This window comes from Octodon degus, unplaced genomic scaffold (assembly GCF_000260255.1).
Source record: "Octodon degus isolate 3935 unplaced genomic scaffold, OctDeg1.0 scaffold00067, whole genome shotgun sequence".
Taxonomy (NCBI): Eukaryota; Metazoa; Chordata; class Mammalia; order Rodentia; family Octodontidae; genus Octodon; species Octodon degus.
Genome location: NW_004524643.1, coordinates 4,199,303 through 4,214,308, shown reverse-complemented (window position 1 = coordinate 4,214,308; position 15,006 = coordinate 4,199,303). Strand labels below are relative to the sequence as shown.

The following is a 15,006-nucleotide window of genomic DNA, read 5'->3' as shown; positions in this document are numbered from 1 at the left end:
TTGAATTTGATTGGGACATGCTAATGAGTCATTCCATTCATATGCATCAGATTTGTTTCTGATTAGATTAAGTTTCAGAGTGAGGAAAGAAACAACCACTGATTAAAGACATAAAAAAGGAAACACTTTAAATATGCAAGTGGTTCATCCTTATAGAGCAAAGTATAAATTAAACATAGTCCAGGGCTTTGATTTGAATATGAGCTGAATAGAGCAAGCGTGTCCACAAGGAGAAGGCACCTCACAGCAGTGGAAAGGATTTCACTCACCAAAGAAGATTCCCTCTACACCATGTAAATAGATGAACCCAGTTATTAGAGAAAATGATTCTCAGAGGTTTGGATGTTAGAAAACTGCTCCCTACATCCTAGTGACATTTGAGCTCATTATTATTCTCCAGCAGAACCTGGGGTAGTAATGGGGCCAGGGATCTTGGTTCAAAATAAAGAAGTGATTGAAGTAGGCAGCACAGGTGTCAATGGGACCTGACTGAGAAGCTGGTAGATGCTTCTTTCTTGGAGCTTGAGGCTTTTGCAGTTTTAGGTTATAGAAACATCTGGACTTGGGCTCATCTACCTTTCCAGCCTCACACAATGGCAAGTTCTGGGGATCAGCAGCATCTGGATTCTGTCTGCTGACCCAGCTGAAGATGTGGCTGCCCCCCTTGCCTCCCCAGCCAGCTCACTCTGGTACTAGTGAACTTGCCACAGGACTGCCATCTGTGGCTTCCTGAGGAACCTAGGGCTGCCTATGACTTCCGAGCCACCACTTTCTCTTTCACCTCTGCTGGTATCTCCTTTGGGTTTCTGGCTTCTGGTCTGGTTCTGACCTTGAACCAGATTTTCCCTGCCAGCCTGTCCTATAATGATCCTTAATCATCCAGTGGGAAACATGGATGACAGAAGGAAGTGTGCAGAAGGCTTTCCCTTCCTGTTGAGGAAGTAACAGGCGTCGTGTCCTCTTCTCATTTCCTTGGGATCTGGAAGGTACACAGGGGCACCCAGACGCTGGTGAGCACCAGGCCCCTCTGCCTGCCCTCAAGGCCACCCAAATCTCAGCGTGTCAGGGGCTCCTTTCTTCCTTTCCCAACAGGAGCACTGAGGTAACCATGAGTAAGCTGCTCTTCCTCAGAACCATTAGAGCTGCCTTTCTCTCTCTATGACCACACACTGACAAAGCAACCCTCAAAAAACTTTCTTTTCTCAAATCCTTTGGCCCAATGTTTAAGGCAGAGAGCATTGGAGTTGGAGGAAAAGCAGGGTCCTTAGTCTGTGATGGGCCAGTTTACTAGAGTGACGTCTTTGCCCCTCTAACTTCTTCTAGGTTCCTGGTGGATAAGCAGCTGTTTCTTTACATCCAAAATCCCAGAGAAACAGCATTTTTAGTCTTTCTTCATGAAAACCTCCCAGATCTTCAAGCCAGCATGTTCCTCCTCGAAATTCTGCCAGACACATCCTTCTGCTGCTTTGTGATACTCATGAAGGGTTCCTTTCAAGCCAGGAACTGCTTCAAGTGTGTCTTGGGGGCTGGTCAGTGTTACAGTCCCCTTCAGGAACACCTTCCAAGAGACAAAGCATCATGTTTCCAAGGAGCAGTTTGGTCAGGCAGACACTTTGGAAGTGTTTATTGCAAGAAGAGAGGTCTTGAAAAGCTGTATCTTCAGGAAGTGTCTTTCTGTGTTTTTCTGATAGGAGAGTGAACGCTGTCAGATTCCAAAAATATTTCTTTTCACTTTAAAATTACTTAGTAGCTTACTTTGGAAACCTGGGGAGCACCAGGGAAAGTAGATTGGAAATAACTCATAATAAAAGCCCAACTTTACTCTTTCATTTATGAAGTAAGCATCGTTGGGTTCCTCTCCTGTCCTAGGCTCCAAATAAGTCCTGTAGCCTCCTCAGTGGTAACAAGGCACCCATGAGCCTTTGCACAGAGCCAGCAGTTGTGGGCCAGTCACAGGAGAAAAAGCGCATCTCGCCAGTAATCATGGGAGGTTGCAAATTAGAACTACAGTGAGAGAGAATGTCATGCCCATTAAGTCAGCTAAAATGGAATCAAATGGACAATGTCAAAAATTGGCGAGGACATGAGTGCCGGGTGCAGGGTGTAATTTGGTTTGCACAACTTGGAAGAGTGTCACTTTCCATGGGTAAGCTCAGTGTATATCTAACCTATGCTTCAGAAATGTTACTGGGATATAAATCCATGGAGCACAGCCCGCTTTTGGACCCCAAGAGACAAATACAAGAATGTTCCAAGGAATGCCATTTATAGTATTGGAAACTAGCCTGTCAGCCAACAGGAACATGCATAAACAATCTGCGGTATAAATATATACAAGGGAACATGAGGGTGAGGAAAATAAGTGAGGCAAGAAACAAGTTGCAGAAGACACAAAACACGGCTCCATTTATACAGGGTTCAAAACCAGGTAAAACTAAACAATGTGCCATTAGGTTGGTGGCAAGGAAGTTCAGGACAATGGGTTTCCTTTGGGGCAAGGAGGGGCACACAGAGGTAAGAGATCCCCAAAGCACTGTTTATAGAATCATTCAACCAAAATCAGGGCAGCCAGGGTAGTAGAAGTTAACAAGGCATGTAGTGTATGTGTGCTTGGGAGTAGGAGTTCCAGTAAAGGTGATAAGAGGAGGGGGCTGGAGAGGGGAGAGCAATAGGGATCCATGAACCACATGAGTGAGATACCCCAAGGGCCAAGAGAATTGCTGTGACTGGACAGTAGAGGGGAAGAGGCTGCGGGGAACACAATAGGCTGCTCTCAGAGGTCTTTCAGGTCTTATTAAAAAGTGATCTTTGGATGCTAAAGGTGACAAATGTAGGGCTGAAATATATTTTGGATAGAGGTCATTTCTGCATGACATCACCCCCATCCTAGTCCCTTCTCTGCCTCATGCCCTTGACCCTGGCTGGCTGGTGGCCTTTGATTTTTGTGTTGACCTTGTACCATTTGACCAGTCTCCCTAGCATTCTTATACAGAATCAGGACTATAGTCAGGTAAGCAAGATGCCTAGGGTGCAAAATTGAATAGCACCCCAAGGGTAAGCACCCAGCCCAGGCTGTCCGTGTGTCTTTTGGCCTCTATCTCCAGCCCCAGCACCACTCTGAAAATGAGCTGTTGGTCATCTTCCAGATCTCCCAGTTCTCAGCCTTGGCCGCACCCACCTTGCCTTCTTGCTCCCAGCCTTCCTAGTTCTGCTTTTCCACTCTTGCCTCAGCATTCCATGGCCAAGCGAGGCGAGACAGCTACACATTAAAAAGAGAATTAGCCACATGAGCCAAGAAATCAGACCCACATGAGTGGTGCAATGACGCGTTCCAAGAGCTTGGAGGAACTGAGCCAGACTGGCTTTGGGTGGGTGAGTGGGAAGAGGAAGGAGGCTTTCTAAGCTAAGAGAACAGGGGAGACAGTTTGCTAAGAGCAAAGAGCTCATTAAAAGTCATCAGGAGGGCCAGGGAGATAGCTCAGTAGCATAAGCGCCTACCTGACAAGGGTAAGGTCCAAAGTTCGATCTTTGGTACCAAAAAAACGCACACAAGAAACCCCAACAAACAAGTAAAAGTCATAATGAAATAACTGAGCACAGTGACTCTTTCCTATGTAATCCCAGCACTCTGGGAGGTTGAGGCAGGAGGATCACAAGTTTGAATGTAGCCTGAGCGACTTAGAGGCTTAGTGGTACTCTTCCTGAAAATTAAAAAATTTAAAAAGTAAAGGCCTGAGAATATAACTTAGTATGTGAAGGCGCGGGGTTCAATCCCTGGTATAAGAAGGGAAGTAAATGTCCTAAGGAGATAAAAGGTGAAGGGGATTTGAGATGTTGTCCTGTGTAGTTGGCTGTGAAGTACAAGACTGAAGTATCACCAGGCCTGAGTCCTTACTCGTGTAAACATAGCTAATAAATGGTGCTATGCTTTTTCTTTGAACCTTGAGAGAGTCTCAGAATTTGTATCAACATAAAAGGACGTTAACATGAGTAAACTTAATATAGTAGTGTGAACCTATGTGCTACTTCTGTCATAGACTGTGGAGTGACTGATCACAAGTCTCTTACTAGGAGATGTTCAAATTGTATATACTGCTGCCTTGCAGTGTGTCCCAACTGTACCCCAACTCACAGCTCTGTTGGTTGTGTCTCAAGTACTGGGAACCATTTGCAGTATTAATAACAAAACTCAGATTCACAGAGTACACAAAAATAGAAGCGAGCTAAAGCATCATTAAGTTTGGCTTCCACATTTGGCAGCCAGAGAAAAATGAGGCTGTTGGGGACACTTGTAAGTGACACCCAGACATGACCCCAACCTTGTACCACTAGCTTCTTATCCTGGGAAGGAAAAAGGGATCCAACTTCCTGAGTGCCCACCATGTCCCTGTCTTTGCTGGTGGGAGCTTCTCATACTGAGTCTCCCTTAAACCACACAGGGAATCATTATTACCAATAAAACTCAACTGACATCCAAAGACAAGTCCAGGTTGAAAGTTAATAAGAGACAGAGGCAGACGTCGAACTCTCCACCAGCCCCCAGGATGCACATAGTTCCGTGCAGTTCTAGAGTACTACAAGCCATTTCAAAACTGCCAGTAAAGGGGATTGGGCCGTGCTCTGGCACTGGCATTTGCAGTTTGCTTTAGATCTGGATTACGTCTTGAGTATCGGCCAGTAGCGCGGCTGTCTGATACCCAAGCATTTTCCAGGTTGAGGACTTCCTCTGCAGTGATTTCCTGGTTCCCTCAGACAAAGCTGTCCGCTATGGGTCATGCTCATTTGATGACTTCCTGGGTTTTACGACATTAATTTATGCTCTGCAGCCAAAGTAACTCTCTTTTGTTGCCGCAGTATGCACTTAAATGTCAGAGCTTTGCTGAAGAGCCATGTAGGCCTGAAGGACGGCATTGTGTTCAATAAAATCTGGTCACATTTTATGTTTATAGCCTTTATTAGAGCATCCCACTGAGCTAGTTAAAAATCACGTATCTATTGTCATTAGAAGCCCAGGATTCTCAAATTCACTCATTCAAATAATAGTTCTAGAATATATTCTAAGCATCAAGGGCTGACGCAGACTGTGATAAATGCCCAGACGTAATCCCTGTTTACACAGAGCTTAAAGTTTGACTCTGTGAGACAGATATTTAAAGAAAAAGTAGTTAAAGTATTTTGAGTAAGTGTTATGAAGAAAAAGGATCAGGTATTTGGAGGCTTCTAACATAGACCAAGACATCAGTATTTGAGGGAGGTAACAAGTGAGTGCAGTTGTTCTGGGAAGATGGGCTGGATTAGCAGGTGCAGAAGCACAGAGATGGGAAAGCTTGGCAGGGTCAAGGAGTGCATTGCTCTGTCCCTGTCCAGAATCGACAGGATCAGCCTTGTGCTGACAGCCGGCTGGTGTCACTGGTGCCCGGCCGCCTCACTGCATGCCATCTCCTTAGGGTCTATATCCTGTGAGCTCCCCATGACTCCTGCGTTTCTCAGTCATTCCTTTGGTGCCCGAAGCCCCTATCCTGTCTCCTCTCAGTGTTCCTACCCACTGGAAAACTCATAACCCTTCGAGCCACACCTCCACTCCCTGTCCAGTGGTCGTGCTTCTCTGGCACCGTCTTTTCTCTCCATGTCCTCCATCTGGCTTGGGTCTGACCATCCTGTGTCCGTTATAAACTGGCCACTTCATGCACTAAGGCCAGCTGCTTTTTTTTTTTTCTTCCGTGTGCTCTGCCCTTCCCAGCCCTCCATGAAAGCTCCATAACATCATCTTCCACATCATCTGGATGCCCACAGTTTTCTTTCCTATCCCTTGCCCAACATCCTAGACAGAGTCTGGGATCAGCTCTAAAGAAGACTTTGGGGATTCTCTCTGGAGTCAAGCCATGTCAGTGGTGCTGCTTGTCACCTGGGAACCAGCCCTTTCCCTTCAGTGTCATTGTCAGGGTCTGAAATGGTGGGTACTATTCCATGTCCCCATCTGCCCCAAAGCCCGGATACTGCCAAGAGCCTGTCTGCTGTATCTAAGGCCAGTGACTCTCTCTGTCCACAGCTGAGTTTGTTGCTGCAGAGTGGAGGAGGCTGCAGGTGAAGTAACAGCCACTCTGAAACTCTGAGGAAGTGGTCTGTCCTCTGCAGACTGTTTATGCTCGCTGGGCAGGTGCTTGAGCTGCTGAGCTACATCCCTGGCCATCTGCAGACTATTTTGAGGAAAGGCAGCCTGTCCTCTGCAGGCTGTTTGCCCTCAAAAGTGAGTATACAGCAGAAGCCAAATAGCAGCAACTATAGTGATTGTTTTAAAATAATTACAGGCACAGAGGGGGCTCCACTGTCACAGGAACTGCAACAGGGACCTATTCAGTGCCCCATTGTGCCTAGTTTCTTTTCTTTCTATGGTGCTGGGGATCAAACCCAGGACCTCAGGCGTACAAGGCAGGAGCTCTACCACTGAGCCACACCCCCAGCCTCTGTTGTGCAAGCATTTTAAGCTTTGGTGAAAATCACTCATAAGCACACAGTGGGACCAGAACTATCTGCGATATCCTGTCCTACACGCAGAATGCTTTCACTTATGCTCATTGAGGCAGGCTCAGGGTTACACACCTGCCTAGGCTGCATCACCCTCTTCTACTGGGTGGGATGGAGGCTTGGAAAGGCAAGAAAAATTTGAATCTAGGTCCCACTGACCACAAAGCTGTGCTATTAAACAATATTTCCACCTGGCCAGATGCCCCACCTCCCTGGAAACCCACAAGCTGTCCTGGGCATCATTTAGCACATGTCGAAAGGCAAATGTGATGAAGAGTTTAGGTGGCATTTTGAAAGAGAAAGATGGATAAGCAAAAAGTTCCAATCGTGCTAGGTCAGCTGAGACAGGGACCACTGAGCATGACAGGCTGACCTGGCTGAAGGACACCATGGGAAATGACAGTGGACTCATACTCTAACAATGAGTCAAGGAAGCAGGGGGTGATGGCATGCATTATTCTATGTGCAGAACAAGAGTTACAGCAAAAGCAAACAGAGGAAATGAAAATTCAGCATGGCTGCAGCACAGAGTCCATTGGGCAGGATAAGCATAAGGTAGGAAGCATGGGTGAGGCCAAGCCCAGCTGGGGGATGTGTTGAGAGTCACAGTGCCAGGAGGGATGGCACCCAGCTCACACTCGACCCCAGTGATGCAGGGAGGATTGGAAGAAGATGGATCATAGGGCTCAGTTTGTTGGAGGTAGTTTCAGGGCCCATGGAAGATGACCATGACTCAGTGAGGAAAAAGGCCTCAGGGATGTGAAGAGGAAGGAGAATTCAAAAGCTAGACAATGAGCTCACTCGCTCCTTTTATAGTGCCCCAGAGCATGATGGGAGTTGCCTCCACCACCAGCATACACTCCCCCTGCCCGCTCCAAGGCCCAACAGTGAGAAGTGGATGTCTGAGAAACAGGGCTCATGATAAAAGAGCTTGAGGACAAATCTTGTTCTGTGTTGTGTTGTTGAAATATGTTGAGCCATATTCTCCCTTCAGTTGCAAGAGCACGAATTACCCTGACTCTTTGTGCCATTCATAATTTATTCACCAGATTCACAGGCTTTCATTGACAATCTGAGCAAAGCAAACTGGAAGCCAGCATGGCCCCCAGCAGATGAGTCCTGGGAAGGGAGGTCCATAAGCTGGTGAGCACTGGGGAACAGTGGTTCTGCCTTGAGTTTCTCTGGGAACTAGACAGATCCTTTTGTGTGAGGTAGCAGCTGTGGAATCCTGAACAAAGGACATTCTTCAATCTGTTTCCTCACTTGGAACTAGAGATAATAACAACTATCTCAGCGGGTTATTCTGAGGATTCCACTGTATAATTTGTGTTGTAACAGCTAAGATTGACCAGGTCCCTGTAATGAACCAAGCCCTCTGCATGAAATCTTTGAGATAGGAATTATTATGGTCCCCCTGGAAATAAAAACATGGAAACACAAATGAGAAGTAATCCACTCAAGGCTACATGGATAAAATCAAGCAGGACCAGGATGTGAACCCATGCATCTGGGTTGTAAGCCCTTTAGTGATGGCCCCAAGGTTCACTTCCTGCCATATACACAGGCCTAGTACCTGGCACACACATTGAGGCACAACATTTATTCCTTCCTTTTTTTTTAATGTATTTGGTACAGGGTCTCACTACACAGATCAGACTCATAATGATCCTCCTGTTTTCAGCCTCCTCAGCGCTGGGATTACAGGCATGCACCATGAAGCCTAGAGTCAGTGGCCAGCTCAGCATGTCTAGGGGTTGGGCTGGCACAGCATGTGGTGCCAGGGACCAAACCCGGGTCCCTGTGCTTGCCTAAGCAGGCACTTAGTCTGCTGAGATATCTCACCAGCTCTTACTTCCTTTCTATTGGCCCTCCTTGTAAAGACAACTTAAGGTAAATCAGTAAATCTTCCAATTCCAACTGCCCATACACTGTAGAGAGCCACTGGATTAGTAGAAGAAAAGGCATTGTCTTGCTAACTGTCACAGAGAGATTAAGTTAAACCCAAGTCGTGCTCTATGTTGGACCCAGTGTCCTTTTTGCTGATAGGTACATGCTATACATGTGAAATTAGCCTCCAAACTGTCAAATGGACAGTACATGGCAAGTGACCACTGTTGTCCACAGAAGATCTCTGTCTTTCCAAAGCCACGTGCATCGGCTCTAACCAGATGAATCAGATTCAGCTCCTATTTATGAAGCCTCACAAGTATCTACAAAGTACCTGCAACTACTTGGCTGTGTGTTAGGCACTAGAACTGAGAAGTGAGTGAGGTGTAGGTTCTTCCCTGCAGCCACACGGTCAGTCTGTTGGGATGACTGGGTGAGCTGATATTCAGAGCTGGGGGGTCCAGAGGAGGGAGAAATAAGCTCCGCCCTTAGAATAGAGCAAAGACCTCACAGGGTGTGTATGGGGCTGTGTGAACCACCTCTTGAAGAGCAATTATTTTCAGCTGATGAAAGAATTGGGAGGGCATTCTAGGATCACAGACAGAATGGGAAAATCCTAGGGGCACAAGAGGGTTTGAGTGTTCATGTTAGGAGCATGGGGGGGGGGGTGGTCAGCGCAGTACCAGCTTCCAGACCCCACCCATTAGGCACTCTGAGCGCAATGCCAGTTTTCTTCATCTTTCAAAATCAAGTTGCACCCAGATTTCCCAAGATTGGTGAGATGTTTAATGCCATTCCCTTCTTTGCAGCTCAATGCAGGAAGGACGGGGCAGAAGAAGGGTGCCTGGCTCTTTCTCTGTAATGGTCACTACTCTTTGTAAGGCTCCGAGGTCCATTTGAAGATAGCATCTCTGCTGGGAGTTCCTTGTATTCAGGACTGCTGTGGAGACCATCATCACGGGTTTCGTTAGCATCTTCTCCAAGACAAAGTGGACCCAGGTCTTTGGTAGCCACATGTCTGGTCTCCTCTTTGGCCAGGTAGGGCTTATGGGTAGAGGGAGAAGGTACATTCATTCTTTGCAAATAAAGCCACACAGTGAGAATGAAGCCATGAATTAGTGGCCGCTGTGGAAGGAGGTATCAGCTGCAGCTCATTCCCTTATGCATCATGTGGAGGGACAAGGTGAACCGTGCTGAGTGGTGGTTTTGAGCTGGAGACAAATCTGGCCCTGATCAGAGGCTCCTTGTCGTCTGCAGGTGTGGCAGTGTGGCGGCAGCGTGGAAGTCCTGCCCTGCTCACGAATCGCCCACATAGAGCGTGCCCACAAGCCCTACACCGAGGACCTCACTGCACATGTCCGCAGGAATGCCCTCAGGGTGGCTGAAGTCTGGATGGATGAATTTAAAAGCCATGTCTACATGGCCTGGAACATACCCCAGGAGGTAAGGAACACCAGCAGGCCTGAGTTTCTTTGGGTTTAGTAAGAGGGGGAAAATAATGGACATATATTCTTATTCCCATGGGTCAGTCTTGCAGGGACTGCCAACCTATAAACATGTGGTACATAGAAAAGGGCTAAGCCTGTGGCTCAGCCATTCCTGAGCCCTCCCTGCACCTGATCAGAGTGTTTCATAGGAAACTTAATCTCTCTTAGCCTTTGTAACCTCATTTCAGAATGAAAATTGGCCTCACAGCTCCACATTTCCTTCCTGCGTTGGGTCCTCGGCTACTCTGACATTGGGTGTTCATGGTCCAGGATTAAAAATACACCAATAATGACAAACAGTTCACAAAATGCACCTTAATCTCCCTGTAGACTGGGCTTAAGCCTCTCCATTTAATCTCTGGCTGAGCATTAAGGACTATTCATATAGGATTTATTTAGCTATGTGGACCGGGATTGGATATACTCCCTCCAGATTCTTAGTGAAAAAAGGAATTTTTCTGAACATTTTTAGGTAGCGTCTGAGCTCATCACAGAATGCCACTGTCTTCTGTCTCTCCAGTCCCCTGCACTTCAGTGTCAGAGCAAAGTAGTGTTTCATTCCTAGTTTTGTTCGGCCTTGGCATATTTCACATGGAAATGACCTTGGAAGGCTGAGTTGGAAGAACCCCACAGATGCCAGCCACGGGGTGTCAACCTCCATGCCAGCTTCTGGCCTGGAGTTTGCTGCTTACATTGCATTCTGTGTGACAGAGCTGTTGACTGCCTGTCCTCGTTGGTTTCTCCCAGGGCCATAGCATCCCACCGGGAGTCCTTTCGAAGGCCTCTACTCTGTCGGAGATCGGTCATTGCCTAAAGCGTCCACAGGAAAGCCACGAGCCTTGACCATTCCACCAAGCTCATATATCTCTGGCTAAATTGTCAGGAAGTAGATGGGACTTGGGTGGGCATTTCCCACAGACTCCCTCTGGAACTGCTGTGCTGGGGCAGGGAACTTGAGTTTGGATTCAGAGTCCTAGAGTCAGTGAGATTTCATCAGGTTGGAGGGAAAGTGGGGAGCCAAGGAAAGTCAGCCAGAGCGCAGCCAACCCCAGAGCACCAGCCCTGAGATCGCATCCCCAACTATAAAACTGTTTCTAGGGAAACCGCTGGTGTGCCTTTCAGGCTGAAGATCACAGGATTTTGCATGGAGCACTGCATCCTGCTGTGGGTGTCCCCTGGTGGCAAGAACTGTTAAGAGCATTTGGAAGCTCCCCTGGAGTTCCCCAGGAGACATGGTAGACCTCCAGGCTCTGCATAGGGTTGGAGTCCTGCCCACATGCCCAGCCTCTTCCCTTCATCTCCCAAGGATGTGCACTTAGCCTTCTTCCCCATTACAGCGACAGATATTGAAACAGACAGCAACACAGTGAATGGCAGAGAGCCGCATGAGTAAAAGTAATTGGGAAATGATGAAACTCAGTGTCTGCCTAGGACCCCTCCAGGAAACCGTTAAGACCAATCAAGTGGGTGGGGGAAGCGAGCAGATGAGAGGTGGCGATGCCCTGACAAAGCCCTGGGTAGAAAAGGAAGGCTTTCAGTGTGTTTCCCTAGGACAATCTGTTTCGAGTCCTCCGTGTCCAAACTCCCTCTTCCTCCTCTGAAGCTTCTGCAGAACCGAGAGAGTCTCACCTCCCACTCATTTCTCAATGTGCCATCAAGGGTTGCCCTTGCCAAGGCCAGCCTGGACCTCCTTCCTGCCTCATGTAATGGACAGCTTAAAGCCCTTCAGCCAGGGGAGTCTCCTTACAACTCCAGCCCCTGGCTCCCTGATTCCACACTCTCGAATCCCCTCATGTCTAATCACTCCTGCATTCATGGAGAAGTTCCCTCTGGCCCTGTGTGTCTAATCCATTTCTCCCTCAGTCAGTAGGCCCCAGAAGCCGATCTGCAGAGCAACTGCATCAGAATCTCTTTGGAAGCTTGTGAACAAAGCTGCTCAGGGCCTCCCCCTCAGACATTCAGGTCAGCAAGTCTGTAGAGGTGCTGGAGCGTGAGGAAAGCTCTCCGGGGGATGGTGGCAGCTAGCCGGGTTGAGTAACCCTCACATAGCCCTGTTTATCATTCCCAACTCACCACAAGTATCCCCTCACCGGAATCCCTCTTTGACTGCTGGCCTCCTCCCTGCCCCTTCCTGGCACCCACCTGTGCAGTAAGCAGGGTGGGCGTGCTTTCCTCTCTCCCTCTCACTCTCTCTGCCTCCTTCTATGCACCCCACTGTGCACAGAGTCTGTTTACTGTCTCAATTGGGATCCAGGCCATGGCAGGCCTGCTTATGTACAGAGTGCTCAAAGCAGAGACTCACGCGAATCAGAGGGGTACTTGGTGAAGGAGAGTTGGCAGAGATAGAAGAGGAGGTAGCTTGCTGCCCCTGAGCCCCAGGTTGACCCCAGGCAGCATCCCAGCTGCCCCTGATGCAGTATTGCTCAAATACTTCCTGTTCAATCATAGGCACATCTATATCTGCTCCCAGTCTGCTTCCTTCTACCTGCCAGTGCAGGGCTGGGACCCTCCATCCCTACCCAGGGAGCTGCCCAGGGTATTAAATGCATTAAAATATGTGGAGACTTCGATTTGTCTTGGCACCTAGAAGGTGCTCGGCAAGTGTTATCGCTTACCATTGGCGTAGCTTCTTTATGCCCTGTGCACCCTCTCCCTGGCTTTCTAACATCCTTCCTGGGCTGGCTTCTCACTGCTTCCTTACCACATTCAGACCCAAGTTTGTGAGAGGCCAAAGCATGCTCGAGCTCTCGTATCCTGCCTCTTTCATGGACAATCACTTTGCTTCTCAGTACATAGCCAGTCAGGCTGCAGCAAGGTATTGGTATTTTCTGAAGCAAGATGCAGGATTCCAGAGCAGCTGCTGCCTCCTCTGCCCCAAAACAGACTGAGCGCCAGGGCTGCCCAAGTAGCCCTTGGGTGCTGGCTCTCCTCTATCTTTGGTTACAAGGACTTTGGTGGCAGGAACACTAGCCCGTCTTGGACATGGGTCATTTTAGGAGTCTCTTAGGGCTGCCAGAACAAACTACCACCAGCTCGGTGGCTTAAAAATAGAAATTTATTCTCTCACAGTTCTAAAAGTCTGAAGTCTAAAACCAAAGGGTCAACAAGGCCATCCTGCCTTCCATGGCTTCAGGGGATAACCCTTCCCTCCCTCTTCCCGGGTCTAGTGGCTGCTAGCCGGCTTGGTTTTCAGGCGCGTCTTGCCAGCCCTGACTGTGTCTTCACATGGTCTTCTCTCTGTGTCTGTGTACCCTAATCTCCCTCTTCATTCTCTTATAAAGATACTCATCATTGGATTTTCGGCTCATCCTAAATCCAGGGTGATTTTAGCTCGAGATCTCAAACTAATTATATCTTTAAGGAAGCTGTAAAGTAAAGTCACATTCCGAGCTTCTGGACCCATATGTATTTTAGAAGAGGAAATTCTCCAATTCACTACGTTGAAATATTTGGCAAAAGATGTGTTCACTGTTTTCTAATAAGAGCCAAGGTGACCTTGTCTGAGATTTGTATGTTTCTCAATTTATGCTGAAAAAGCACTCCACGCGATTGATAGCAAATATATAGTTCAGATAAGCTAGGCCATAAAAACAGAAAAGCAAAACTCAGTTAATAAACAGGGATATGATAGACATATAAGCTGAGCAAAGAGCCAGCTCTGGAGCTTCTGAGAGGTTAGAGAATTACCTGATGGATTATATCTTTCTCATATTTTAGCCGATCATAAGGAGAGAGAAAAATAGTGCTCCAATCCTGAGTTTAGGAAGAAGGGTTTCCTCTCCAGAACCCAGATTTTAGAACGCAGACGCATTCCTGAGACCAATTCAGCAAATGTCTCCCTATATAAATTGATACAGTGTTCAATTGTCGTCATATGAAGTCTAAGGTCTTGCCTTTTATTTTCGGTGATATCTGATGAGAGCCTCCATCTAGTCTAAATAGAGATTGTTAGAGAGTTGACAACGGTCTGTATGGAAGAATGCATAAGTTGACGACTTCCTACGGGGTCAGTCCCGCAGAGAGTCTCTCAAATCTTGCTTGGGCGCAAGGGTCATTGCAAGGTGGGGCTTGAGGCAAAGCTGCATCTCTGCCTCTGTTTCCTGTGCAGGACTCAGGAATCGACATTGGGGACATCACCGCACGGAAGGCGCTAAGGAAGCAGCTGCAGTGCAAAACGTTCCGGTGGTACCTGGTCAGCGTCTACCCAGAGATGAGGATGTACTCTGACATCATTGCCTACGGGGTGGTAAGCAGCCAACTTCTCAGGGGTCCTACTGAGGTGCAGACAGAAAGCAAGACCAGAAAGAGATGCAGAGAGGAAAGGGAAAGGAAGGGGCAAGTTTCCCACTTGTGTGGAAACTTGTACTAGACCTGGGGACTAACTGCTGGTTTCTGGACCTGCAAGATGGCTTTCTCTTTCACAGCCAAAACACTTATAGTCCCTTGACAGAGGTACTTGTCTCTCCTCTGTCATCCTGAGCAGTACAGCTCTGGCCCCAAACCTGTGTAGTCCACTTAATAAAACACAGAAGCGCTTTGCTTAAGATTGCAAACTGATGTAACCAGCAGCCACTGTTCCCCCCACTGAGGTGCCTGAGCTTCTGTTAGCCATCCTGTGTGTCCCCGGCCGAAGGGCTGATGCTCTCACATGCATACAGAGCCCCCCTCAGAGGAGTTCTGACAGACAGAACCTTCTTGAGTTCACTGTGCTTTGAGTGAGGCAGCATTCTGCCTGTTGATGAGAGGCAGCAAGATGGTGAGAACCAAAAATAGGATATAGAGACAGACCTGCTTCTGACCTGGACCACTTTCCAGGCAAGCATCTTTTTTTAGGGAAGGATCTACAGGGTGTTCTGGATCTCACTACTAGATTGAACTCATAGTGACATGCCTGTTTGCAGCCTCCCAAGAACTGGGATAACAGGGCTGTGCCACCACACCCAGTCTCAATTGCCACCTGAGTAGGCCCCCAGGGTGGGGCTAGCACGACAGGCCCAGGGATTGAACCCCAGCCCCTGCACCTGCTTGCAAGTGCTTTAATCTGCTGAGCTATTTGGCCGGCCCTTAAAGAGCTGCTTTTCTTTTTCTTTTTCTTTTCTTTTTTTTT

General features: G+C 47.9%; 1 protein-coding gene across 1 annotated transcript in view; it reads left to right on the top strand.

The window, feature by feature from the left end:
* Galnt18 (polypeptide N-acetylgalactosaminyltransferase 18) overlaps positions 1–15,006 on the top strand; it is a 346,030-nt gene that overhangs the window by 278,366 nt on the left and 52,658 nt on the right. Inside the window, exons 7-8 of the mRNA XM_004634877.2 lie at positions 9,670–9,855; positions 14,008–14,145. Coding sequence (XP_004634934.1) covers positions 9,670–9,855; positions 14,008–14,145 — 324 coding nt within the window. The remainder of the gene's footprint in view (positions 1–9,669; positions 9,856–14,007; positions 14,146–15,006) is intronic.